Source organism: Muntiacus reevesi, chromosome 1 (genome assembly GCF_963930625.1).
Source record: "Muntiacus reevesi chromosome 1, mMunRee1.1, whole genome shotgun sequence".
Taxonomy (NCBI): Eukaryota; Metazoa; Chordata; class Mammalia; order Artiodactyla; family Cervidae; genus Muntiacus; species Muntiacus reevesi.
In genome coordinates, this window is record NC_089249.1 from 170,659,382 (window position 1) to 170,684,360 (window position 24,979).

The following is a 24,979-nucleotide window of genomic DNA, read 5'->3' on the forward strand; positions in this document are numbered from 1 at the left end:
TGTTATATTATATAGCAGAGGTCAACAAATTTTGGCTTCTGGGACAAATCTAGCCTTTGTCCTATTTTTGTATGCCCTTGAGCTTAGGAGGGTTTGAAAATATTTTTTAAAATATTGTACAAAAAAAACAAACAAACAAAAGAATATGCAACAGAGACCTAAAATGATTACTGTCTGGACCCTTGAAGAAAATGTTTGCCAATCGCTGATACATAGCAATGATAATGAACTGTAGCTACAAAAGAGCACAGATAGATATCACAGACATAATGTTAAGTGAAAAGAACTGGTACAGCAGAATATGTACTATAAGATTTCATTTAAATAAAATTCAAGAACAGGCACACTAATTAATGATGTACAAAGTGAAGACAGTAGTTTAATGTGAGGAGAGAAGAAAAGATATAGGGATAGGGACAGGGCAAGAGGGGGCTTCTGAGGTACTGGTGGGGGCTTTTCTTAATCTCGGCAGTAGCTACATGAGTGTATTCACTTTGTGACAATTCATTAAGCTCTATACTTACAGTTATTGTGTTTTTGTATTTCCATTTATTTCCATTTAAAAAAGACATTTGAAATGTCATTAGAGAGTTAAAATTGGGCAATTTCTAAAACCCAAACATTTCTAATAAAGTCATAGAATCATTTAAATTATAATCAGGGGCTCCATTCCTTCCACAAGAAGAGAATTCACTGGTAGTCTCAAAACAGCACTGCAGAAGGGAGTCAATTATAGTACTTAAGAGTGTGGCCTCTGGAATCAACCTGCCAGGTTTTAAGAACTAATTCTACCACTGATTAGGTTTATGACCTTCAGTAAATTACTTTGCCTTACTAGGCCTCATTTGTGTCATCAGGAAGTTGAAGATTAAAAAAAAAATGGTACCTACTTCATAAGGTTGTCTTAAGGAAGGGATAGTGTAAACCTTGAAACTCACTGAATCAGTTATCTATTGCTATGTAATAAGCCATCTCAAAACTTATAATAGCATTTGTTTTTGTTGTCTCACAATTCTAAAGGTCAAGAATTTAGGTGAGGCTTAGCAATCTCATTAGTCTGGGTTCTCCAAAGAAAAAGAATCAATAACCAATAGGATATATATATATTTTTTTTAACATGTATTTTATAGATAGATATGTAATAAGATCTGTATTTATCATAGATATAGTTATATAATATTTATATCTATATATCTATGTCTAAAGAAACCATGAGCCATCTACATATCTATTTCTAAATATATATACATAATATATATTATAATCACATGAGCCAATTTCTTATAGACATAGATACAGATAGAAATATATAGATATATGATAAGGGATTGACTTGCACACATTTGAAGACTGTGAAGCCTCCAGATCTGCACTGGGCAAGCTGTGGATCCAAGAGAGCAGATGGCATAGTTCCAGTCTGGGTTTGAAGGCCTGAGAAGTAGGTAGAGCCAGTGATGTAAATTCCCGTCCAAGTCTGAGTCCAAAGGCAGGAGAATATTGACATCCCAGACTGAAGACAGAGGCAGAGAGAATTCTTTCTTCCTCTACCGTTTTGTTCTATTCAGGCATTCAAGAGATTGAATGAGGCCCACCCACATTGAGGAGGGCATCTGCCTGATTCAGTCTACCAATTCAGTGTTAATCTCATTCAGAAACCTCACAGATACACCCAGAATAATGTTGGACCAAGTATCTGGACATCCTGTGGCCTGCTCAAGTTGACACATACAGCAAACCGTCACTGCAGAGCTGGCTCATCTGTGTCCACCATGGTTCAGTTAGGACTGGAGGGTCCAAAATGGCCCCACCAACCTGACTCATTAGAGGAGACCCTGATGCTGGGAAAGATTGAGGACAGGAGGAGAAGGGAGTAACAGAGGATGAGATGGTTGGAAGGCATCACTGACTCAATGGACATGAGTTTGTTGGTGCAAACTCCAGGAGACGGTGAAGGACAGGGAGGCCTGGCGTGCTGTCGTCCATGGAGTTTCAGAGAGTCAGACACGGCTGAGCGACTGAGTGACAACAGGCTGTTGGAGGACTTGCTGCTGGCTCTTCTCCTCCAAGTGGCATCTCTCCAGCAGGATAACTTGATCTTCTTTATTTGGAGGTTGAATTCCTAGAGAAAAAGAAGTTAAAAGATCTCTTAAGTCAGAGCTCAGAATCCCTAAAACCTCATGCCACTACATTCTGTTGATGCGAGCAAGTCACAGGCCAGCCCAGGTTCAAGGCGGGAGGAAATAAGAGACCCCACCTCTGGGAGTGAGAGGAGCAGCAGGTCTGGGCCAGGATGTGGAGAGTTGAGGGGGGCCGTGTTCACAGGCAGTCAGCCCTTTGGCCACCACAGTACATTGATAATAATAAATAATATTCCCCTTTACATACTGGACCCCAAGGTTTAGTCCGTCCAAATCACTACCATCTCATCTTGAACTGCTGCAACAGCCCCCTCTTTCTCACCCTGCCCTAGAATGTTCACACAGTTGCCAGGATGCTCTTGTTAAAATGTAAGTCAGATCATATCACTTCAGGAGGGGTCCCATCATGCTTGTAATAAAGTCCAAAATCTATGCCATGATCTGGCTCTGAGCAACCTCTCTACCCGTATCACTTCTGTTCTTTCCCTGTTCGTTCTGTTCCAGCAACCCTGGCTTTCCTGCTGTTCCTCAAACACCCCAGGCTCATCCTCTGGGCTTTTCCACTAGATGTCCCTTCCCTCAGAACACTCTTCCCCATATCTCACACAGCTGGTCTTTTCACTCAGACCACTGCTCAAATATCACCTCCTCAGGGAGATCTCGGAGAAGGAAATGGCACCCCACTCCAGTACTCTTGCCTAGAAAATCCCATGGACGGAGGAGCCTGGTAGTCTACATACAGTCCATGGGGTTGCTAAGAGTTGGACACAGCTGAGTGACTTCACTTTCACTTTTCACTTTCATGCATTGGAGAAGGAAATGGCAACCCACTCCAATATTCTTGCCTGGAGAATCCCAGGGATAGAGGAGCCTGGTGGACTGCCATCTGTGTGGTCGCACAGAATCAGAAACGACTGAAGCAATTTAGCGGCAGCAGCAGCAGGGAGATCTTCCCTGACCACCCTACTCATAAACAGTTCCCTCATCCCACCTCTGAGCATCCTTTTCCTGATGCAGCTTTATTTTCCTTCATAGCAACCCCTAGCATTTTCTTATTCATGGTCTCTCTTCCCCACAGGGCTCCCCTAGTAGCTCAGACAGTAAAGAATTTGCCTGCAATGCAAATTCCTGCAATAACCTGGGATTAGACCCAGGTTTAATCCCTAGATTGGGAAGATCCCCTGGAAAACGGAATGGCTACCCACTCCAGTATTTCTGCCTGGAGAATTCCATGGACAGAGGAGCCTGGCAGGCTGCAGTCTGTGGAGTCACAAAGAGTCAGACACGACTTGAGAAACTAACACTTTCTTTCACTTCCCCACTAGATATCAGCTCCATGAGCACTTGGACCTTGTTCTCACAGACACATAAAGCAGCGCCTCGCAAATAACAGGCACACAATACACATGTGTGTTGAGTAAATAAAAGAGCCTGGGATCAACCCGTGGAAGAACAACAGGAAGACAAACCCAGCAACACAGACAGCGTTGTCCTGGCCTGGCCCGTCCACCTTAACTCTACACTCGAACCTCATAACTAGTTTCCAGTTATAGTTTGGTGTCTCAGCAAAGAGAACTCGCAACTAAAGAGGACAAGTTAGAGACGCCTGTTGTGGGCAGTTGTAAGATGCAGCTGGAAAGGACTATAACAGGCCCTTATTCTGGATCCTCTGGCCAATCCCAACAGTCCCAGGATGAGAGATCACCCATTTGCTTTTTTTTAATTAATTTTTTATTGGAGTGTAGTTGATTTACAATGCTGTGTTACTTTAAGTGTACTGCAAAGTGAATCGGCCGTGTATATACACATGTATCCATTCTCTTCTTGACTCCATATCCATATAGGTCATCACAGAGCACCCAATAGAGTTCCCCGTGCTATGCAGTAGGCTCTTATTCACTATCTGTTTTATACACAGTAATGTGTATGTGTCACTACCAGTCTCCCAATTTATGCCTTCCCCCAACCTCCCCCTTGGTAACCATACATTTGTTATCTGCATATGTGATGAAATTTCTGTTTTGCAAATAGGTGCGTTGCTATCGTTTTTTAGATTCCACATAAAAGCAGTATGATATGCAATTTGTCTTTCTCAGTCTGACTATGTATACTATATGTCCCACCTTTCTACCAGAGACATCTTAGTATGCACAAGAGCAAGAAAGAGAAGAAATGGGTATTATTGCGTCCCTACCACGTGCTGAGTGGTTCGCATTATCTCATTCAACTCTTAAAACAACAGACATTGCTCCTCAGTTCACAGATATGGAAACTGGACAATGAGGTGGGAAGTCAGTGTTTGCTGATACCGTGTGGGTGAGCCAGCAGAAGGTTTGCTTCGGTAGACACCCCAGCTTCTTCCTGTCATCTTGAAAGCCTAGCGTGTGTCCTGTGATGATGACCCATCCTGGTGCAGAGTTGCTGAGATGTCTGCTCTTCCCCGCAGTGGTGTCCTGTGGCCATCCAGGCTCCCCGCCCCATTCCCAGATGTCCGGGGACAGCTACACCGTGGGGGCAGTCGTGCGTTACAGCTGCACCGGCAAGCGGACCCTGGTGGGAAATGCCACGCGCATGTGTGGGCTGGACGGACACTGGACTGGCTCCCTCCCCCACTGCTCAGGTATGGGGCTGGTGTGGGGGAGGGCTTCCAACGGAACACTTGGCTGCTGGGAGGGGGGCAGTTCCGAGGTGGGGGTGAAACAGATGGAGGGGAGGGAAGCAGAGCTTTTGAACCTTCATCCCATCCCTCCCAGGCAGAGAGCACGACTCTCGGAGGTGCCAACGGGACTTCAGCCCTTTGTGGTCCAAGCCCAGCTTCATGCCCTTAGACTCTGGTCAAGCCAAGACAGCCAAGAGATTGCAGAACTAATGAAGATGTGGTTTCTGAGGTCACCTATGGCCAGAATCCTCTCCAGACACTTATTACCATGAGGTCCCAAGAGCAGTCCAAGCCTTCCTGTTGTTGGCTCAGGTCCAAACCCACTCTGGTGTTCTCTCCTTCCCTGTGTGGGACTCTTGGACCCCAGCCTGCTTCCTCTTCTTTATCCTCACTTCTTCTGTTTGTCCTGTGTCCTTGCTGGCCCGGTGAATACAGTTCTCCTCTTCAGCTTTAACACACCAGTCCCCAGACTTTTCCTATGAATGAATTTATTTTCTTGTTAATCTCTGTGGGAACATAGAGAGAGGTCATCAACACAGCAAATGTAGGGAATTGACAGAGCTCCCAAGTCCATATTTCCAGATACTCATCTGTAATGTCATAAAAGAACAAAAATATTTGAAACTGAATTGTCCTACTAATGACAGAAACCACCAAGGCAAAAAATTAGCACCCCACAGCTTTCTCTTCTTTGGGGTGAGCCTGCCTGGCCTCAAGAAGGGATCCCACATAGGATGTCACCCCCAAGAGGGCAACTGTACATGTGGCTTGATGCTTCTCAAGAAGCCCACCTTGGCATTGAAATTAACCCCTACCCCTTCCCATCCCAGATGCCCTTGAGACATAAGGATCCTGTTGTTCAGTTGCTAAGTCATGTCTAATTGTTTGTGACCCAGTGGACTGCAGCATGCCAGGCTTCCCTGTCCTTCACTATCTCCTGGAGTTTGCTTAAACTCACATCCTCTGAGTCAGTGATGTCATCCAACCATCTCATCCTCTGTCACTCTCTTCTCCTCCTGCCTTCAATCTTTCCCAGCATCGGTCTTTTCCAATGAACCAGCTCTTTGCATTAGGTGGCTAAAGTACAGGAGCTTCAGCTTCAGCATCAGAGCTTCCAGTGAATTTTGGGGTTGATTTCTTTTGGGATTGACTGGTGACCTCCTTCTAATATAGAAGGCTTCTGCTTGAAGTGGGACCTCACCCATAAGGCATGTAACTGCTCCTGCAGTTTGAGAGTCCCAGATGAGTCTGTCTGCCAAAATTTAGGGCACTGCCAGCGTATTGTTTTTGTTCAGCCATTCAGTCATGTCCAACTCTTTGCGACCCTATGACCACAGCACGCCAGGCTTCCCTGTCCTTCACCATCTCCCAGAGCTTGCTCAAACTCATGTCCACCGAGCTGATGATACCATCCAACCATCTCGTCCTCTGTCATCCCTTTTTCCTCCTGCCTTCGATCTTTCTCAGCATCAGGGTCTTTTCTAATGAGTCAGCTCTTCACATCAGGTGGCCAAAGTATTGAAGCTTCAGCATCAGTCCTTCCAATGAATAATCAGGGCTGATTTCTTTTAGGGTTGACTGGTTTGATCTCCTTGCAGTCCAAGGGACTCTCAAGAGTCTCCTCCAACACCACAGTTCAAAAGCATCAATTCTTCTGCTTTCAGCCTTCTTTATGGTCCAACTCTCACATCCATACATGCCTACTGGAAAAACCATAGTTTTGACTGTATGGACCTTTGCTGGCAAAGTAATGTCTCTGCTTTTTAACATGCTTTTCTTCCAAGGAGCAAGCATCTTTTAGTTTCATGGCTGCAGTCACAATCTGCAGTGATTTTGGAGCCCAAGAAAGAAAGTCTGTCACTGTTTCCATTGTTTCCCCATCTATTTGCCATGAAGTGATGGGACTGGAATACCCACCAGAAAGGAGAAATTCCTGAAGCACTGGGAATTTGTTTTAAAGGATTGTGGGCTGCCCAGGCCAATCCCAGACACATCCCTGTGTTCCCACCCAAGACGCTGGCCTCTCACCCTTTTTATCTCTTTAATTGCCCGGTTCCTGAACTGGCAAGACTACGAACGAGCCACTGGGACTCCCTTAGTGAGTTAGCCAGGCCCCAGACTTCTGTGTGTTTGGACCTCTGTTGGAAGTGTCTTGGGAGGCTGGCATGGGGAAGTCAAGGATCATGTTTATTGAGACCTCCTGAGTTATCCACAGAGCAAGTTCCAGGAGGAAGAAATGCTCCAAAAAGGAAGGGCATGCATTTTGCATCCAAATACCCATCCAAACATGCATTTGCCCCAGTCTCTTTGGTGTTTTGCATAAAGCTCCTCCCTCTAGACACTTTTACAGGACACAAGGCTAATGGTGTTTTTAGGGTCTATATTATCTATTTAGGGATCTCTGTTCTTCATGGGAAAAGGAAATACGAGGTAGGGGAAGAAGAAACCAGAAAGCCTTCAGCATCTCCTACTTACTAGCATATGTAACTAACCACATAGCTAAGTCTCCTGACCCCAAGCACAGAATCCAAAGTCCTCTCTCCTAATATGTAATTATCCTTCTCTGAAGTTGTGTTTGCAAAGGCTGGGAAATGACCTTATAGAAATATAACAAAAATAATTCTTGTCAAAGCTACATCACTGAGCTTTAAAACCTCTGAAAAGCCTTGTCAACCCTGAGATTTCATAATTTTTTGATTTCCTAAGTCCTCATCCTGCATGTGGAAGAAGAGACTTTTCCTTGGCCACATCACAGGTCAAGGGGAGACTGGAAACAGGCTGACACTTGGGAACATGAAAAAGTAAGAAGCAAGAAAGGAACCTTCAGAAAACATGAACCCCACTCATTGGGGAATGTGTTTCATGAAGTTGTTTGATCTCTGATCCTGAACATTCTGAAGAACAGTTTGCAATCTCCATTTTCCCATGTCTTCCTCAAGGATGACAGACTCTTAGGAGACCAGAATCACAGGCAGACCTTTCCTGGAGACCTCTGAGGACAGGATTCGAAGTTATTCCATAAATACTGAGGCTGAGGAATGAATGAGTCTTAAATACCTTAGATAAGAAAGTGAGAGATGACAAGAATAGGTGATGAGGAGGTAATGCTAGATGTGCCCTAGTGAGCAGACTATAGTTCTTCCATTCCTGAAACTTTCAGATATCTTTTGCGGCAGCATCTCCTGCCAGTCCTAACAACAACAACAAAAAAAAAAAAAAACCACATACATCCAGGAGTTCCAAGGTCAAATTTTCGAGCCTCATTCAGTTCAGTCAGTGCACCCGGATGATGCATAACAGAAGTCGTAAGTCTCTGGGCCATCAAGGACTTGAGATTTCCGGCATCTGAGACACACTGCAGGAAGTTACCTGCCCATCTCTGCTACATCATCTTGCTGATGTACCTCTCCGGTAAAGAGTCAACAGTTGCCACCTGCCCCCGTAGTGCAATATTCTATGCCAGACTTCCTTATACTGTTGAAACAGAGGCAGAACACGTCAGTGGAGGCTGTTCTGTCAGGTAATGCCCAGGACCGGAGAATCCACCCTCAGGCCTGTTGTACAATAGTACTGGCTCCAGCTGAGGGTCAGAGCGATTCACCATCAGGATTGCCTTCAAGGGGACCCGGTACTGCCTGTTGCGTGAACTACATCTGGAAAATATCAAAAGATAAGAAAACCTGACCAAATATGAGGGGCTTTCTTTTCTCGTATTTTTGAAAGGCTGAGTGTATCCCCCTTCCTTGGTAGGCAGTAGAATGGGGAACATGGGATTATACAGTATTCTTATATTCTGAAACTAGACTAGGAAAGGAAATAATCTCGAATCTGAGAGGCAGATACATCAACAGTAGATGACGAGGTACATGGCTTAAGCATTTATTTATACCAACTAACCAAATGTGGTCTTTGCGGTTGTTCTTTACTCACCAAGGCATGTCTAACTCATTGCAGCCCTGTGGACTGTAACCCACCAGGCTCCTCTGGATTTCCCAGGCAAGAATACTGGAGTGGGTTGCCATTTTCTCTAGGAGATCTTCCTGACCCAGAAGTTGAACCATGTCTCTTGCATTGACAAGCGGATTCTTTACCACTGAGCCACCAGGGAAGCCCCAAAATGTGGTCATTAAGATGTTTCTATTGATGCCTACATACATGGATTCATGAGGAGATACATTCCACATCACTTGGAAACTATCTTCTCAGACAGTTGCCATTTAGCCCTCAATTCTCTTTCTCCTTCCTGAAGCTCACCATGATCAAGTCTGATCTAGTGATGTCTCCCATGAATCTCTGCATCCTGAGCTGCGCTGCCTCCCACAGATAGTAGATCTTGCAGCTTTATCTCCTGTTCTCCACCTTCCTCTACCTCTTGGGTCTTTAAAACTCTCTTGAGTGGGTTTGTACAAGATCACAAGTCAGATAAATGCAGAATTGTGGCAGGAGGCAGAGGGCAAAGAAAGAATGAAATAAGAGGTCGAAAATGTTTAATCCAGAGCTCACCTGTATTGCATAATCTGTGAATAAGAAAGCCTCAGTTAAAGGCCCAGGATCAAACTTCAAGCTTGACTATTGAGCAACAACTCTGCTAGAAGTATGAACTTTATTCTCTTGGTAGTGAGAAGCCAGAGGAGGTGTTTCAGCAGGAAAGAACAAAAAGCAAATAGTTGGAGAAGGAAAAGGCAACCCACTCTAGTATTCTTGCCTGGAAAAGTCCATCGACAGAGGAGCCTGGTGGGTTGCAGTCCATGGGGTTACATGACTGAGCATGTGTGCACGAGGGAGGAGGGAGATGGGTTGGTAGCAATAAAGTGGTAGAACTAAAAAAAAAAAAAAAAGAAATCAAATAGTTGTGGTTGTTCATTGTTAAGATTTGAAGAGAAAGTGAGGCTGGATTAGCGGGCAAGTTTAAGAGAAGGGGATATTAGTTACAAGGCTCCTGCAGTAAACTTCAGGCAAGAGAGTAAAGTTTAGTTCAGATGAGCATCTGAGCTAAGACAGTAGAACGGGGAGTGGAGAGGGTACCAGATCAGCAGGTGGTGGAGAAGAGGTGAAAGAGAGGAGGTCAGCTTGGACCACATTGGCACCAGCCAAGAATGAAGGCAGGACTTCGTCCACAAAGTCTTCCCTCTGCCTTCTTTCCTCCCGTGTGGTATGGGCCCCAGAGCCTCACGCGTGACCTCAGATCTATGTGTCATTTGACCACTGAGTATTCAGACAGGAACCTGTTCAGGTGACTCAGGTACACACGCAGTTTCACTGCCCTCTTTCTTAGGGCCCACTGCTTCCCCATAACAGAGATCCAACATCCTTCTCCCACTCCGCCACTCTCTTTTCTTCCCTGCTAAAAACAATGGAGTTTTTTGGTTCTGGTCCATAGGAACCAGCATAGGCGTCTGTGGTGACCCTGGCATCCCAGCCCACGGCATCCGTCTCGGGGACAGCTTTGCCCCGGGCAGCCTAATGCGCTTCAGCTGTGAAGCTGGCCACGTGCTCCGGGGGTCATCAGAGCGAACTTGTCAAGCCAACGGCTCGTGGAGCGGCGCGCAGCCTGAGTGTGGAGGTAATGTATGTGACCATTCTGCTTCTCCCCTTTGCCTGCCCCAAGGGCTCCCTCTGTTTTCCTACTTCCTAGTCCCTGCCCTCACCCGCACAGACAAAATCCAAGGCCCCATTTAAACCCTTGACCTGGTGGAGAGTGGACATCAACAGAGAGTTCACATTCATCTCATTAGTAATCCAAAGGCAAACATATCCCCCACCTTAACCTAAGAAGGGAAGATACCAGGATAAACTAAGTTTTGCAGGTTTGTTCACTTATTTCCGTATAGCTTCATTCAACAACTATGTGTGAGATGATATAGTATGTGCTAGAGACACAATGGTGACCAAGTCAAACACACCTTCCCCTCTTAGAGCTTACAGTTTAAGATTAAACAAACATCCAAAGTGCCAAAAAAAATACAAAATCCAATTTTACAAAACACTTTAAAAGTAATACAAGCCCTTAATGATGGTTCCTGGGATGGCCTCAGTGGGGGAGGAGGAAAGACACAATATACAGTCATCATCTAGCAAGGGAGACGTGGGAATGGAATAGAGAAACAGGGACATGACATATGTAATTACCAGGCGGCAGCACCAAGGGCTCATTAAGGTAAGAGCCATTAACTTAAAGTGACAGCATTAGTCTGGGCTTTTGTTCAAGCACATTTTGCTACATAGTTTCAGACACAGGGTAGGTGAAGCATTACGTGTAGTTAGGGTTTTACTAGGTAACTAGTAATTAAGCATAGGCAACTAAGGCATAAAGAAAGTGGCAAGGGAGATAAGGCTATATACAAAGCAGTGATTGTGACTGATCCTAGCAGAAGCTGGGGAAGAAGGGAATAGGTTCATCAGTGGAGTAAGAGGCTATGAAAAGGTGACAAGATCATTGGATTATAGGTCCCAATCACCAGGAAACAAATTCCAGAGGGAGTGAGCTGCAGAAGAAAATAGCAGTGGCTAGCGAATGGGCTGCATGGACTTGAGACTGCAGCACGGTCCTGCAGAGCAAGGGGAGGTGCCCTGGCCCATGTTCGGGGACACCTGCCCGGGCAATGACACAGATGCAGTCAGTGCCCCCTGCCACTTGTCCGTCCAAAGTCCTGCCTTTCTGGGGGTGCAAAGTTAGTTTTTATAGGATTTTGTAGGCATAGTAAGAAGCATAGTAAGCTTGTGGTAATGAGTGTATTGGCAAGGAAAGAGTTTACTATATTCTCACATATCCACTGTGACCAGCTTCCCCTTCTTGCCACCCAGACCCCAGGGTGCAGTCAGTCGCCATGTCAGGAGGGTTCAGGGAACAGAAAGTAGGTGGCTACGAGTTTCAACCTGGAAGCAAGTTTTTGTTGAATGAGTGTTGTTTGTGTGTGTAACATATAAACACCTCTTTGTGACTTCCCTTGACAAGCTCCCAGTTACCTTTCAAGGTTCTACTCAAATTCTTATCTCCAGCCCCAGTAAGCCACTCGCTTCTTAGTGCTTTTTTTCCTTCAAGTGTAGCACTTGTCACATCATATTTTAATTCATCTGTTTATACGTAGGTTCTTAAGATAGACTGGGCTCCTCAAAGGCAGGGGTCATGGCTCAGTCATCACTGCATTTCCCGTACCTACGCAGCACAAATACTTGTTGAGTGGATGGGTATTAGGGCCTGTCTGATCTACAAAATGATTCTTATCATTTTGGAATCATTTTGGGACTTCGGGACCATATAAATGTCATGCATACTTACAAAATAAAATTAAATGAAAAATTATAAACAAGTAATCTCTATCAAAAATCAAAATGGAAACAAATGAACTTAACTATGTGTCGAGTTGGTGATTTAATAACCCAGAGAATTATTTCAATTGACTTGAAAAAGTGAAATTTGAATATAGTATATATATCCTAAGGGCAAAGAACTGCAATGAAATCTTAAACTGGTTCTAAAACTGTATGGTTTTAGCAATCATATTGCTGGTAATCAAATTGGAGTGACAATTCTGAAACTATTGCATATATAATACCATACTCTATATGGATAAAGCAAGTTAAAATTATTTATTGTCATTAAGAACCAAGATTTTAAAAAGAGGTATCATAAAAAAGATGAAAAAGTTAAGGAAAAACTCCTAATTCTAAACTTGGCTTAGAAATATCAGTATAAACTCATAGTGTATTTTCAATTTGAAAAGTTATTTTTCCAATCTAAAAGTCTAGAGTCAATGACCATCTCAGTAGCAATGAGTACCCTTAATGCCCAGACTGTAGGTTTTAAATCCACTGTCCATTAAAAGGAACCAGATCTTTAGGGAAATGGCTGATTCCAGGACTGGGGCAGGAAACACACAAGATGAACATGGACACTCTTGTCCTCCATCAAGGAATCTACCAAACACCACTGGGTCATGTCAGAGGAACTCAGGAGCTAACTTCAAAGGGTCTCCATTAGTCAGAGATGGAATAATTTGAATGTCAATAAGAATGAATGACAACAGAAGGCAGCATAACAAATAAATCTGTGAATTCAAATGATTGTCATTTGGAGCTTGCTAGGGAACCAACTAATTATTCTCATATCTGATTTCTTTTTTTGAAATCAATCATTAGTCCAACCTTCCTGTGTGAACTCTATTTCAGAGTAAGCAAATATTTGATGATGGGCAAGTTCTTTATTAAAGAACCCAAGCAAATGCAGAAAGAATGTGGAATTGATCAACAGGGATCCACTGTTGATGGCACAGGAATAGCACAGGAAACTCTGCTCAATATTGTGTGGCAACCTAAGTGGGAAAAAACTCGAAAAAGCATAGATACATGTGTATGAATAGCTGAATTACTGTGCTTTACACCTGAAACTATCACGACATTGATAATCAGCTATACTCCAATATAAAATAAAAAGTTTAAAAAACGATTTAAATTTTTTTAATTTAAAAAGAATTGTAGAATTAAAATGATACCATTTCTGTCCCCTAATGAAATATGAATCTGGTCAACAATGATTACTTTCTATTGAAACCAATAAATGGCAACTAATTGGAGCTTAAGTGATGCCAGATAAGGCAATCAGACCTGACCCACTGAGCAGCCTCAACATCACTAACAAGGAGGCATGCGGACATTCTGTGCCTCTGATGTGATGTGATGAGAAAAACACAAAACCACTTGTGAAGTACCTTTGTCAAAAAGTAGAACCTGATTGCAGTAATGATAGAGGAACATATTGAACAATGCCTCATTCACCAAGTTAGTAAAATCCAGAAAGTGGTAAGTTCTACCAGTTAAATGCCCTGATTTCTGTGATAGATAAATTATAGGAGAGGGTAATCCAGTGACCTCTGGATTCAGAGAGTCTTAGAGACATGCAATCAAATGTCATGTGTGGACCTTGATGATTCAAACAAATCAACTAAAAAAAAAAGAGATACAGACAGAGTCTTGAAGAAAACTAAGCACCACTTGGCTATTTGGTGATACGAAGGAATCGGTTAAAATTTTAGGTGTGATAACAAAATAACCATGGTCTTTAATTTTTAGAAATCTTAAAACATCCCCCCAGGTCTCTCCTCCCCTTCTGAGGGTGAGATGATCAGACATGGGAGCTTCCCAAGAGGGATGCTTTCAACCCGCAGGCTCCTGGTGTAACCTGTGGCCTCCACTCTGCGCAGGACTTAGCCTAACCCCGGGGGATGCCTGCCTTTGTTCTGATGAGTAATGTCTTCCTTCTGCTTCCTAGTGATCTCTTGTGGGAATCCTGGGACTCCAAGCAATGCCCGAGTCCTGTTCAGCGACGGCCTGGTTTTCTCCAGCTCCATCGTCTATGAGTGTCGGGAAGGCTACTATGCCACAGGCCTGCTTAGCCGGCACTGCTCGGTCAACGGCACCTGGACGGGCAATGATCCGGAGTGCACAGGTGAGGCCCTCTGGGCTCCATGGCTCCTCCACGCCAGAGAGAAGCCTGTCTGCCAGAGATTGGGAAGACTGGCTGGTGCTGAGGGACTTGACCCTGAATGAGAATCATGCACATCGTCTCCATTTACTGAGCACGTACTGCGGGACTGCCACTGAGCAAAGTGCTTTGTTTTCAGATCCTCTGACGCTCACCACAATCCCCTGTGAACCTAGGAAAGTGAAAGTCACTCAGTCGTGTCCAACTCTTTGCGACCCCATGGACTACACAGTCCATGGAGTTCTCCAGGCCAGAATACTGGAGTGGGTAGCCTTTCCTTTCTCCAGGGGATCTTCCCAACCCAGGAATCGAACCCAGGTCTCCCGCTTGCAAGCGAATTCTTTACCAGCTGAGCCACTATTAGCTCTACTGTCCCATATGAGACAAATGAGGCTCAAGAGAGCTTCAGAATATATAATTGCTATTTTCCAGACTCTAGCCAGTTCCTGGGACTTTCTTTTTCTCTTTTAGGGCAAACCCCCAGTGCTGAGCCTGATGCTCTTTCTACCTTAAAGCTGCTGCCATCTGTCATCTTTGTTAGTTCCATTTTGCCCTTCAATCCATCCCCTCCCCAGCCTGGCTCCTCCTTCTTGCTTCTCCAGACCCTTTTCCTTGAAAAGCAAATCTCTGGGGGACCCAGATGGAAGGAAGTGATTATTAAAGGGAATCTTATACAACATTCTCCCTTTCAGAGTCCTATAGCTGTGATTCCAGGCTCCATCTGAAATCCCCGTCAGGCTCACTGTTGCTCCGAGGTCAGAGCTCACCAGTCCCCACCCTCACTTGATACTGTAACAGAGGAATGACCACTGTATCGGTCACAAGGCTCTGCTCCTAGTCCACTGGGCCCACGGAGGCCTCCTGGGCAGGAGAGCAGTCAGTAAGATGCCCTTCCCAGCAGACAAATTGTCTTATCAACACATCTTAGGTCCATCATGTGGACCATCAACACACCTTAGGCTCTTCAACCTGGACACCTCCCTCCCTCTGGTCCCCAGCCTCATTTATGAAGGGAGCCCTCTGAATACTTCCTCTTAGAGGGGTGGGCTTTACATGGACCAGATGGGTTTCCCAGCCCAAGTTGCTGGGGTGTGTAAGGATGGTGCGGGCAAGGACAGGAGTGTAGGACAGCCTTTGCAGGGAGACTTGGCTGCGGGGAGTTAGAATGATCGGCACCCCAGCTGGAAACCTGGGAGGAGACGCAACATCCTTTCTCTGACAGTTTTCCTTCCCAAACGTGTGGGGAGCAATCGGGATGGTGTTGGGATGCTAAGGAGGAGGGAGTCTGTGCTGGGAGTGAACGAGGCTCTGTCTCCACGTCCTAGTCATAAACTGCGGCGACCCTGGGGTTCCAGCCAACGGCCTCCGGCTGGGCAGTGACTTCAGATACAACAGAACTGTCACCTACCAGTGCGTCCCTGGCTACATGATGGAATCACACAGGGTGTCTGTGCTCAGCTGCACCAAGGACCGGACATGGAACGGCACCAAGCCAGTCTGCAAAGGTGTGTCTGAGGGCCACAGATGTGTGGACGCAGGGCTGGAGCAGGTACAAAAGCCTTGAACATCCAGGAGGGAAAGGGTGGTGAAGCAGAGCCCTAATGTCTTACCTGGGGGTGTACAAGGGGAGACGTGGTCCCTGAACATCTACAGGGAGGGAGTGGGAAGGTCCTGGGCCTTGAACCTGGAGGACAGGGTTGTGCAGAGAAGAGTGGGTTGTTGCAAGTTGCAACAAGACCGAGCTCCCAAGGGAAGAGGGGTGGTTCCTGATTGCTCTCACTTAGCCCGGGCTCCCGGCGGGCTGGTTGCCTCAGTGCCGACGGCAGCCCTGGTTTCCCAGGGCAGCCCCAGCACTCCGCCTACCTTGATCTCCCCCAGCTATCATGTGCAAGCCGCCCCAGCTCATCCCCAACGGGAAAGTGGTGGGATCCGACTTCATGTGGGGCTCAAGCGTGACGTACGCCTGCCTGGAGGGGTACCAGCTCTCCCTGCCCGCGGTGCTCACCTGCGAGGGAAACGGGTCCTGGACCGGAGAGCTGCCTCAGTGTTTCCGTAAGTCGCTCACAGGGGGCCTCCAGGGCATCTCTCTGCTGGCTCCTCTCCTTGCCTCCTTAGAACTCTGCTGCTGGAAGGCCTAGAATGAGACTCTCCTCTCCAAATCAGGGAGCTTTGTCAAAGACCACTATTAAGAAAGGAAGGAATCTTAAAGGAAGAATGTGAGAGTATCTTCACTGAGCCTTGGCTCTGGTCACTGGGTGGCGTCACAGTGGAGGGAAATTAAACCAGATACAGGAGATGCTTCTTGACTGGAAAAGCTGTTAACTGATTGGGATAGGACCCAAAGATGGAGTCGGAGGTCGGCAAGTAGGGCAGTGCTAGAAACATGCCTGACCTCAAGGATGAGACCCTGCCTGGGACACTTGTGGTTTTCTGGCAAGAGGATCATTTCTTATCTACCTGCCCTGATTACGTCTTGAAGAGCCCCACGTCCTTTCCAGGGCTCATTTCTTACCACATCCCCCAGAGAAGCAGATTCCAGGTCACTTATTCATGTCTTACCCCATAATTGGGCTCTGGAAGGTTTTCTCATTTGCCCATGCTTTGGACAAATGGTAGGACCTATTTTTTCTTTCTACTTGGCGTTTCTCTAATGCTGCAGAAAACTGTCGACATAACTCAAGACAGTGTTTGGGGACCTCTGAAACTTTACTTCAATTTGGGAAATTTCAGCAGAGCTGACGGCAATAAAAGTTGACCCAGGAAAGGCAACATGTGGTTTATGGTTAAGCCCTTAGGCCTTGACATTCTTTCCGGGAAACATGACGAGGATAGCAAGTCTCCAGGTTCAGTCTGGACACCTTGCATTTTCTTGGGAAATAGATGAATTGCTTTTAAACAATGAAACATGGTTATCATTTTTTTTAATGTCCTATATCTGAAAATACAAAGAAGAATGAAATAGTCATCTGAACCCTCACTTCCCAAAGATAACCAGTTAGGCTTGTCATTACACTTCCGCACAATCAGTAAGCATTTTTGCATGTATAGCAATATATACACAATTTTCTATAAATGGTATTGAATTATGCTGTTTACAACTTGTATTCATTGACAGGCCATCAGCTCCTTGCTCTGTCAATATGTACTAATCTATACATCATCCTTTTTAATGGTTTTAAAAAGAATTCCCCTATTATAGATGCCACACTGTTTTAATCTTTACCTACGGGTGATAAATTTGGATCTCTCCAGTTTAACCATGTTACAAACAGTTCTGCAATAAACAGCTTCAAAAGGAACATTTGTTTACCCTTGTGGTAAAGTCCTAGGAGTGAGGATGCTGGGCCATCCAGCACACTATACTTCTTGATACATGTTGCCAAAGTGCCTTCTAGAAAAAGTGATCCTGTTTACACTCCCACCTGCAGTTGATGTGACTATTTCTTGACTCACACCCTCATAAACAATTGATTTTGCCAATATTATTAATATCTACCAACCTGATAAGTTTTAAAAAATGTCTAAGATTTTAAGATATCTAAGCTAAGATTTTAATTGGCATCACACTGCTTCTTAGCAGAACTGAGCTGCTCTTTCTCTGTCATCCATTTGTATTTCTTATTCTTCGAGTTGCTGCTTCCTGAATGTGGGAACTTTTGATCAGGTCAGCCTTTAATGAACTTCTGATTGATCCATCCAGGCTCCCCAGATTCCAGGACCAGGCTTCCATTTGATTTTTGCATCTCTTGATTTCCAACCTCTTGACTCTGTGTACACACACACACAAACACACACACAAACACATATACACACACACACTCATAGCACAAAGAATGTTCCTCATGCTTAAAGTGATGTCTTAGCGAACTTTGACTTCCATAGTCAGTTTTTTAAGATCCTCTCTGCTGATCCAAACAAAATGGACACTCTGAGACCCTGCTTACTGTAGGGTAAGCGCACAGTCTTTGGAAAGGTGTTCGGCAGTACAGGTCAAAAGCTGCAAACACACTCAAACCTTTAAAGATAATAAGTTCACTCCTAGAGAATTCTCCTAAAAAAATAATACAAGTTAAACAAAAGCCACATGTAACTTTATAATAATAGAAAATGCCTAAGAAGAGGGTTATAATCAGCTGTAATCATTTTGTACAACATCTCACTGCAGATTTATGTAGCCGGTAAGTGATCATAATGTCATAAACACAGGACATGTTGACAGAATAGCAAGTGAACAAAGCAAAGTCAACAGCACCTGGACGTTGGGTTTGCAGGCACACACGTGTTTGCATACAGCTGAACAAACGCTAGAAGGGAAGGAGCACAAAAATAAAAAACCATTTTGGGTAGTAGGATGATAGTTTATTTTTACTCGATGTTCTAAACTTCCTGTAATGTTACTCTTTTATACGCATATGATGATTAGGAAGCTTTTGAATCTGGAAAGGAGAGGAAACCTCAGAGCTGCACTGAGGCAGGTGTAGTCATTGACGCAGAGCTTCTCCACAGCCAGAGTTCAAGGGGAACCAGGAGGAAAGCAGTGCAGACCAATGACTGGGTGGGGGTAAAGCGAGGCAAGCAGGCTGAGTTCTAGACATTGAATTGGACCTACCTCTCTCCCTCATCTCCCCAGCTGTGTTCTGCGGAGATCCTGGCGTCCCAGCCCGAGGCAGGAGAGAGGACCGAGGATTCTCCTACAGGTCGTCTGTCTCCTTCTCCTGCCAGCCGCCTCTGGTGTTGGTGGGCTCTCCACGGAGGTTCTGCCAGTCAGATGGGACGTGGAGTGGTACTCAGCCCAGCTGCATAGGTGAGAGGTGACCCGGAGCAGGGTGTCCCTGCTGGTGGACATCCTTCTTTAGGGCCCAAGATGATGAATTTTCTTCCCTGTCTCATCTGCAAAACGGAGCAAGTGCTCCTCTGAGCTCCTTAAAACAGGATGTGAACTAGCCAGCGTTCACCTGCCGCCTGGAATCACAGTCAGGCAGGGGATGACTCGAGGGGAGAGTCCAAAAGGCAGGGCCATCGGGATGCGCCTCCATCCCCTGTCCCATGTCTTTCTCAGAGTGAGCAGGGACCACAAAAGTTTCTGTCACCATGGTCTGTTTCTTTGTTTTTGCAATCCAGACCCCACACTGACCACGTGTGTGGACCCCGGCGTGCCGCAGTTCGGGATACAGAACAACTCCCAAGGCTACCAGGTAACGAGGTCCGCCAAGATCAGGGCTCTGTTCCTCCTGTCCCTTCCGGTCACTGTCAGTCTCAGAGGACCCGGGGCCTTCCTCAGGACAGCACTGAGGGGGACGAGACCTGGGAACCTGAAGAGAGAAGGCAGCCTGTCTCTTTAAGCCATGCTGAGCGGCAGCCCCTCTCCCCCCCGCCCACCTGCAGAAATGGGCAGGTGTTTCCACCAATCAGAGAAGCTGGTGTGGAAGCGCGGGATTCACGTGTAGCTCCACAGACACTGCTCAGTAGCCCTGTGTGATGGGGACAGGGCGTTTACAGCAATACAGAAATCAGTGAGACAGGTACACCTCCTATCCCCAGGGAAGCCATACCCTACGGGGCCCAGACCCGGCAGTCGGAGCAAGCAGGTGCCACAGGGGAGGCCCATCCCAGTCGGATAGAGGCTCCAGGGACACAGCTCAGAGGGAGCTTCAAAAGGAAAGGATCTGGACCTGGATGGGCCCCTCTGCGCAGAAGGAAGCAGGAAAGGAGGGGGTACGTTTAAGGCAGGACAGTGAACCAGAGCCCCCGATGTGCCCAGGGGAATATCAGGGACCACACCGGAAATGGCAGGTCAGGATCTAGCCAAGCAATGGCATTTATTCACTTAGACCATGTTCGACAAATATTTACTGCCGTAAACTATTCCAGGCACTAGGAATACAGTGAGACCAAAAACAAGCCAAGTGCCTCTAAGGGCTGGTGACGATAAATAAACAAGATCGTTTCTGCAACCAGCAAGCACTGCACATGGCTGAATACACAGGACTGTGGCGGGGAAGTGGGGGTGCAGTTTTAGGAAGTATAGCGAGGGGAGAGGTTTCCTGAGCTTGGACTGTGGTGCCCTTGGTGAGAAGGGCGGGCGTACCTGGCAGAGTCGGCGGCCAGTACAGAAGCAGAGCCAGTGCACGTTGCAGGACTAGAAAGCTGGCCCACCACCAGGTCCAGAGGATAACGAGAGAGGAGAAGGACATGAAGCCCAAGTGCTAGCCTGGGTTTGAAAACCTCCTTCCCTTCACTTAGCACTGCCCTGTGAAGTGAAATATTCACACACCCTGTGACCCAGAGGTCCCAGTCATAGAAACCAACCCCAGAGACAGTCTCATACATGTTACCTGGAAAGGAGGAAAACCGTGGTGGTCACAGGGTGATTCATCACTCAGCAGTGAAAGTGAAGGAACTATATCGCCACACAACGTGGATGAATCTTAGAAACGGAGTACTGAATGTCAAAGGATACTATTTCAAGGAATATTAAAACCAAGAAAAACTTACACTGTTTAGATATATATGTTCACACGTGTGATAGTGGGCTTCCCAGAGAGCACTAGAGGTAAAGAAGCCACCTGCCAATGCAGGAGATGCAGGAGACACGGGTTCAATCCCTGGGTTGGGAAGATCCCCTGGAGGAAGACATGGCAACCCACTTCAGTCTTCTTGCCGGGAGAATCCCATGGACAGAGGAGGCTGGTGGGCTGCGGTCCATGGGATCACAAAGAGTTGGACACAACTAAAGAGACTTAGCACTCACACACGCACATATGTGATAGAATTACTTTGTAACGATGCAAGGAAATGAAAAACACAAAATTGAAGAGACTGGTTATCACTGAGGGAGCCGAGCAACAGGACAGAGAAGGAACAGGTAGATAGTTGCAACCTTACTGATGCTGTTCTAGCCCTTAAGTTGAGTAGCAGGATCCACTTAAAGTGTCCATTTTATTGTGATGACTCATCTCTATGTATTTGCCATATATTCTTCTTACGCACCAAATATCACCTAATAAATTTTAAAAAGAGAAGGCCGTGAACTGGGTCAGGTCAGGCCTTGAGACCATGATAAGCATTTTGGATTTTATTCTCCATGTCACAGGAAACCATTTAAAAGGGACTTAATGTGATCCATCATTTGAACTATCACTCAGGACCCCGAGGTAATAGGGGTTAGGAACGGAAGGACTTAGAAAGGACTTCAGCATCTCGAGAGAACAATGAGAGTGGGGCTGAGCTGAGCAGGGGTAGCGACAGTGGGCATAGTGGACCTAGAGAGATTCAAAGGGATCAGGAGGTATTTTGTCGGTAGAACCAAGAAGATTTATTGATGGATTGGATGGAGGGGTTGAAGGAAAGGGAGGAATCAACAATGACCTGAGGGTTTTTATTTGCCCTCTACCCCCAACTGGGTGCCAGTTGTTGAATAAGGTGATGAAATACAAAAGCAAATACAAAAGTGGGCACGGAGGCAGGCCGTGAAAGTTAAGTTTCACCTTGAGTTTGATTTTGTTCCCGGGCATCATAGAGACACGTGAGGGTTTTGAGCTGGAAAGCAATGTGATCTGAGATGCACTTTAGGAAGCTGAGCTGGCAGCATTGTGCCCCGTGGATTGGAAATGGAGAGATGGAGCTGGTGGTTGCAGGGAATATCAAGTCAGACAGTGAGGTGCTACTGGAGGGTGAGGGTGAAGCAGGGGGAGAGATGACAGGGAGGGTGGCAATTCTGCTCATGAGATGTTTACAAAGCACAGCTCTAGATTCTATAGGGGACATGTCCTGAAAAGAATTTATACATTTATGGAGGGAAGAGACATGCACAGTAATATTCTACATCCCACAGTTCTTCACATGTTAGAAAATGCTTCCAAACCCACCCCCACATTTGAGCATCACAACATTCCACTGTAGTTGTGGCGGGGCTGTTCCCAAGTCTGCACCAGAGGGGCTGAGGTGTAGAGAGTTTCGTGCAGCCAGTCATCCATGAGTAAATGTGGACACCAGAGCTCGCAGCCAGGGTCTTCTGATTCTGAGTCAGGTACTCCATTCATTGTTGCAGACTGAGATATATCCCACAAGAGTGTTGACCTGGCCCAGGGGGTTGGGGGAAGCCTTGTGGAAGAGGCATAATGTAAGCTGCCTCAAAGGATAAGTAAGATGTAACCAGGCAGAGAAGCAGAAGTGGGTAGCAGTAGGGTGGTGGGAAAGTAAGCAGTCGAGGGATGGGTGTGAAGCATCACTGGATGGAAGGTGATCCTGGGAACCTCCATCCCGGCCACAGGTTGGAAGCACCGTGCTCTTCCGTTGTCAGAAAGGTTACCTGCTCCAGGGCTCCACCTCCAGGACGTGCCTCCCCAACCTGACCTGGAGCGGAACCCCGCCCGACTGTGTCCGTGAGTGCTCCCAGATAACTCTCAGCAACTCATAACCTCCCCGGCCTGGGCCTCCAGGATGTGCTTGAATGCTCAGAGTGACAGGGAGCTCACAACTTCTCACTGGGACCGTAGTGATCTCTTTGTATTCTCTACCCCTTGGGCCCCGTTCCACTCCCCCAGAGGATATTTCTGCACAAAAGCCTTTCTGGTATTCGAAGGCAATCCCTCTGCCTTAGCAAAGAAAAGAAAGAACTTTCCCATGGCTGCAGATACCACAATGACAAGGCCCACCCTCAGGATGGAAAATCTCAGGCTTTTGACTGTAATTACTCCCTTTCCCTCAGGAAAAATGGCTAGGTTCCCTCAGGGCCAGCTGAGTCATTATCCACATGATCTCCATGTTGCCCACTTGCATAGACATCAAGGCTGGTGGGGCAGGGGGTGGGGGAGGCGTTGCTGGCCATGAGCGGGGCCCATAAGGGAAAGGATGGGGCTGTTCCATCGAGAAACGGGAGCATGGGGGAGAGGCCTCCTGGAGACCCCAATCTCCCCATACCCAGCAATGTCTTCCCTCTCATCCAGCCCACCACTGCAAGCAGCCGGAGACGCCAAGCCATGCCAACGTCGGGGCGCTGGACCTGCCCTCCATGGGCTACACGCTCATCTATTCCTGCCAGGAAGGCTTCTCCCTCAAGGGCGGCTCCGAGCACCGTACCTGCAAAACAGATGGCAGCTGGACGGGCAAACCACCCATCTGCCTGGGTGCGTGTGCCCCGTCGGTGAACCTCTCCACGGAGGGAAGCCAAAGGGGACAGCTGAGCTTGAGTGAGAGGGCCAAAGAAAAGAAAGAACTGTTATTTCTAGAGACTGGAAAATCTGCTTCTGATTTTCTGAGGTGTTGAGTCTAGACGATGAAAGCAGAGCAATCTAAAGAGCTCATAGTGAAGCCACCCCAAGTTTTATCTTTCTACCTGAGCTTGAACACTCCCCCAGGTGTTAAGTATAGCTTCCGTTGTGGCTCAGTCAGTAAAGAATCTGCCTGCAGTGCAGATCCCTAGGTCTGGAAGAAGGAAATGGAAACCTGCTCCAGTATCCTTGCCTGGAAAATCTCATGGACAGAAGAGCCTGGTAGGCTGCAGTCCATGGGGTTGCAAAGAGTCGGGCACGACTGGGCAACTAACACTTACTTAAGGGTTATACTTAATCACCAGACCGAGAAAAACTGTGTTCCACTAAACTGAAACAATGCATTATGCATATATGCATATCATAACCTTGATAAAACAGCACCCACTCACTGATCCCTCAGGGTTACCAAGAAGTCCCAGACCTCCTTCCTCCTGTTCTTCATTCATTTGAACTCTTAGTTGCAACATGTGGAATCTAGTTCCCGGACCAGGGATCAAACCCAGGTCTCCTACATTGGAAGCATGGAGTGGACTACCAGGGAAGCCCCTAACTCTTTGTATCATTCTGAGAGGGGTCCATAGCATCATCAAAGTAGTCCACCACCTGGTCTGAGAGGATAAGTCCAAAGCAAGATTTCAAAGAACCCATAGAACCCTAGTGTCAGTGAGATGGCCTTTATTTTTCTGATAGAGCACAGACTAGAGGCTGAGCCTGTCTTCTCCCCTTCTCTTTCCCCAGCAGAGGTCCGGCCCAGTGGGAGACCCGTCAACACTGCCCGGGAGCCTCCACTCACCCAGGCTTCTGGTATGTCTAGTCTAGAGCTTTGGCTCGAGAAACTGGTGTTGCTTCCTTCATCTAGTTACCCAGGAACATGCACATGGGTTTCTGAGTACGCAGTGGAAGGGCATGGAAACAGTCTACAGAGCCCAACCCCAGGCAGACCTCAGGAGGAAGTAAGCTTGCAGGAAACAGAAAACACATACAGAAGAAAGACCAAAGCCTTCTAGAAACATGTCCAGAGCATCAAGCTTTGGAGCCACAGATTACCCCAACCCCTCCTGGCACAGGTCCAGGCAGTGTGTGGTCATAGAGACACAGGTCCTGCTGAGGGAGCTTGCTGCAAAGGTTATGTTTTTACAACAGATATTGTGTCTTTCCAAGTGTGATGTCCAGAATGGGTACAGAACTACAGGTGTGGCCTGATTAATGCAAAATTATTCTAGACTTATCATACCCTTGTTTGAACTGTATTCTTTTATTTACCATATTAGTATCTGTGTTATACAAAAAAAGATTAGATTTGGCATCAAGCTCAACTCAAGTTCCATTTTGGTCACTGACCAGCTGTGTCCTTGGACAAATAACCTTCACCTCTTGAGCTCCAGTTGACCTTTTTTTAAAACAGGATTCATGATACTCTCCCTAG

At 46.4% G+C, this 24,979-nt stretch overlaps 1 protein-coding gene across 1 annotated transcript in view; it reads left to right on the plus strand.

The window, feature by feature from the left end:
- Positions 1-24,979, plus strand: part of CSMD2 (CUB and Sushi multiple domains 2) — a 677,437-nt gene that overhangs the window by 645,686 nt on the left and 6,772 nt on the right. Inside the window, exons 56-65 of the mRNA XM_065930495.1 lie at positions 4,585-4,758; positions 10,178-10,360; positions 14,066-14,242; positions 15,604-15,783; positions 16,157-16,330; positions 18,909-19,082; positions 19,400-19,473; positions 22,551-22,662; positions 23,227-23,406; positions 24,295-24,357. Of these exons, the coding sequence (XP_065786567.1) occupies positions 4,585-4,758; positions 10,178-10,360; positions 14,066-14,242; positions 15,604-15,783; positions 16,157-16,330; positions 18,909-19,082; positions 19,400-19,473; positions 22,551-22,662; positions 23,227-23,406; positions 24,295-24,357 (1,491 nt within the window). The remainder of the gene's footprint in view (positions 1-4,584; positions 4,759-10,177; positions 10,361-14,065; positions 14,243-15,603; positions 15,784-16,156; positions 16,331-18,908; positions 19,083-19,399; positions 19,474-22,550; positions 22,663-23,226; positions 23,407-24,294; positions 24,358-24,979) is intronic.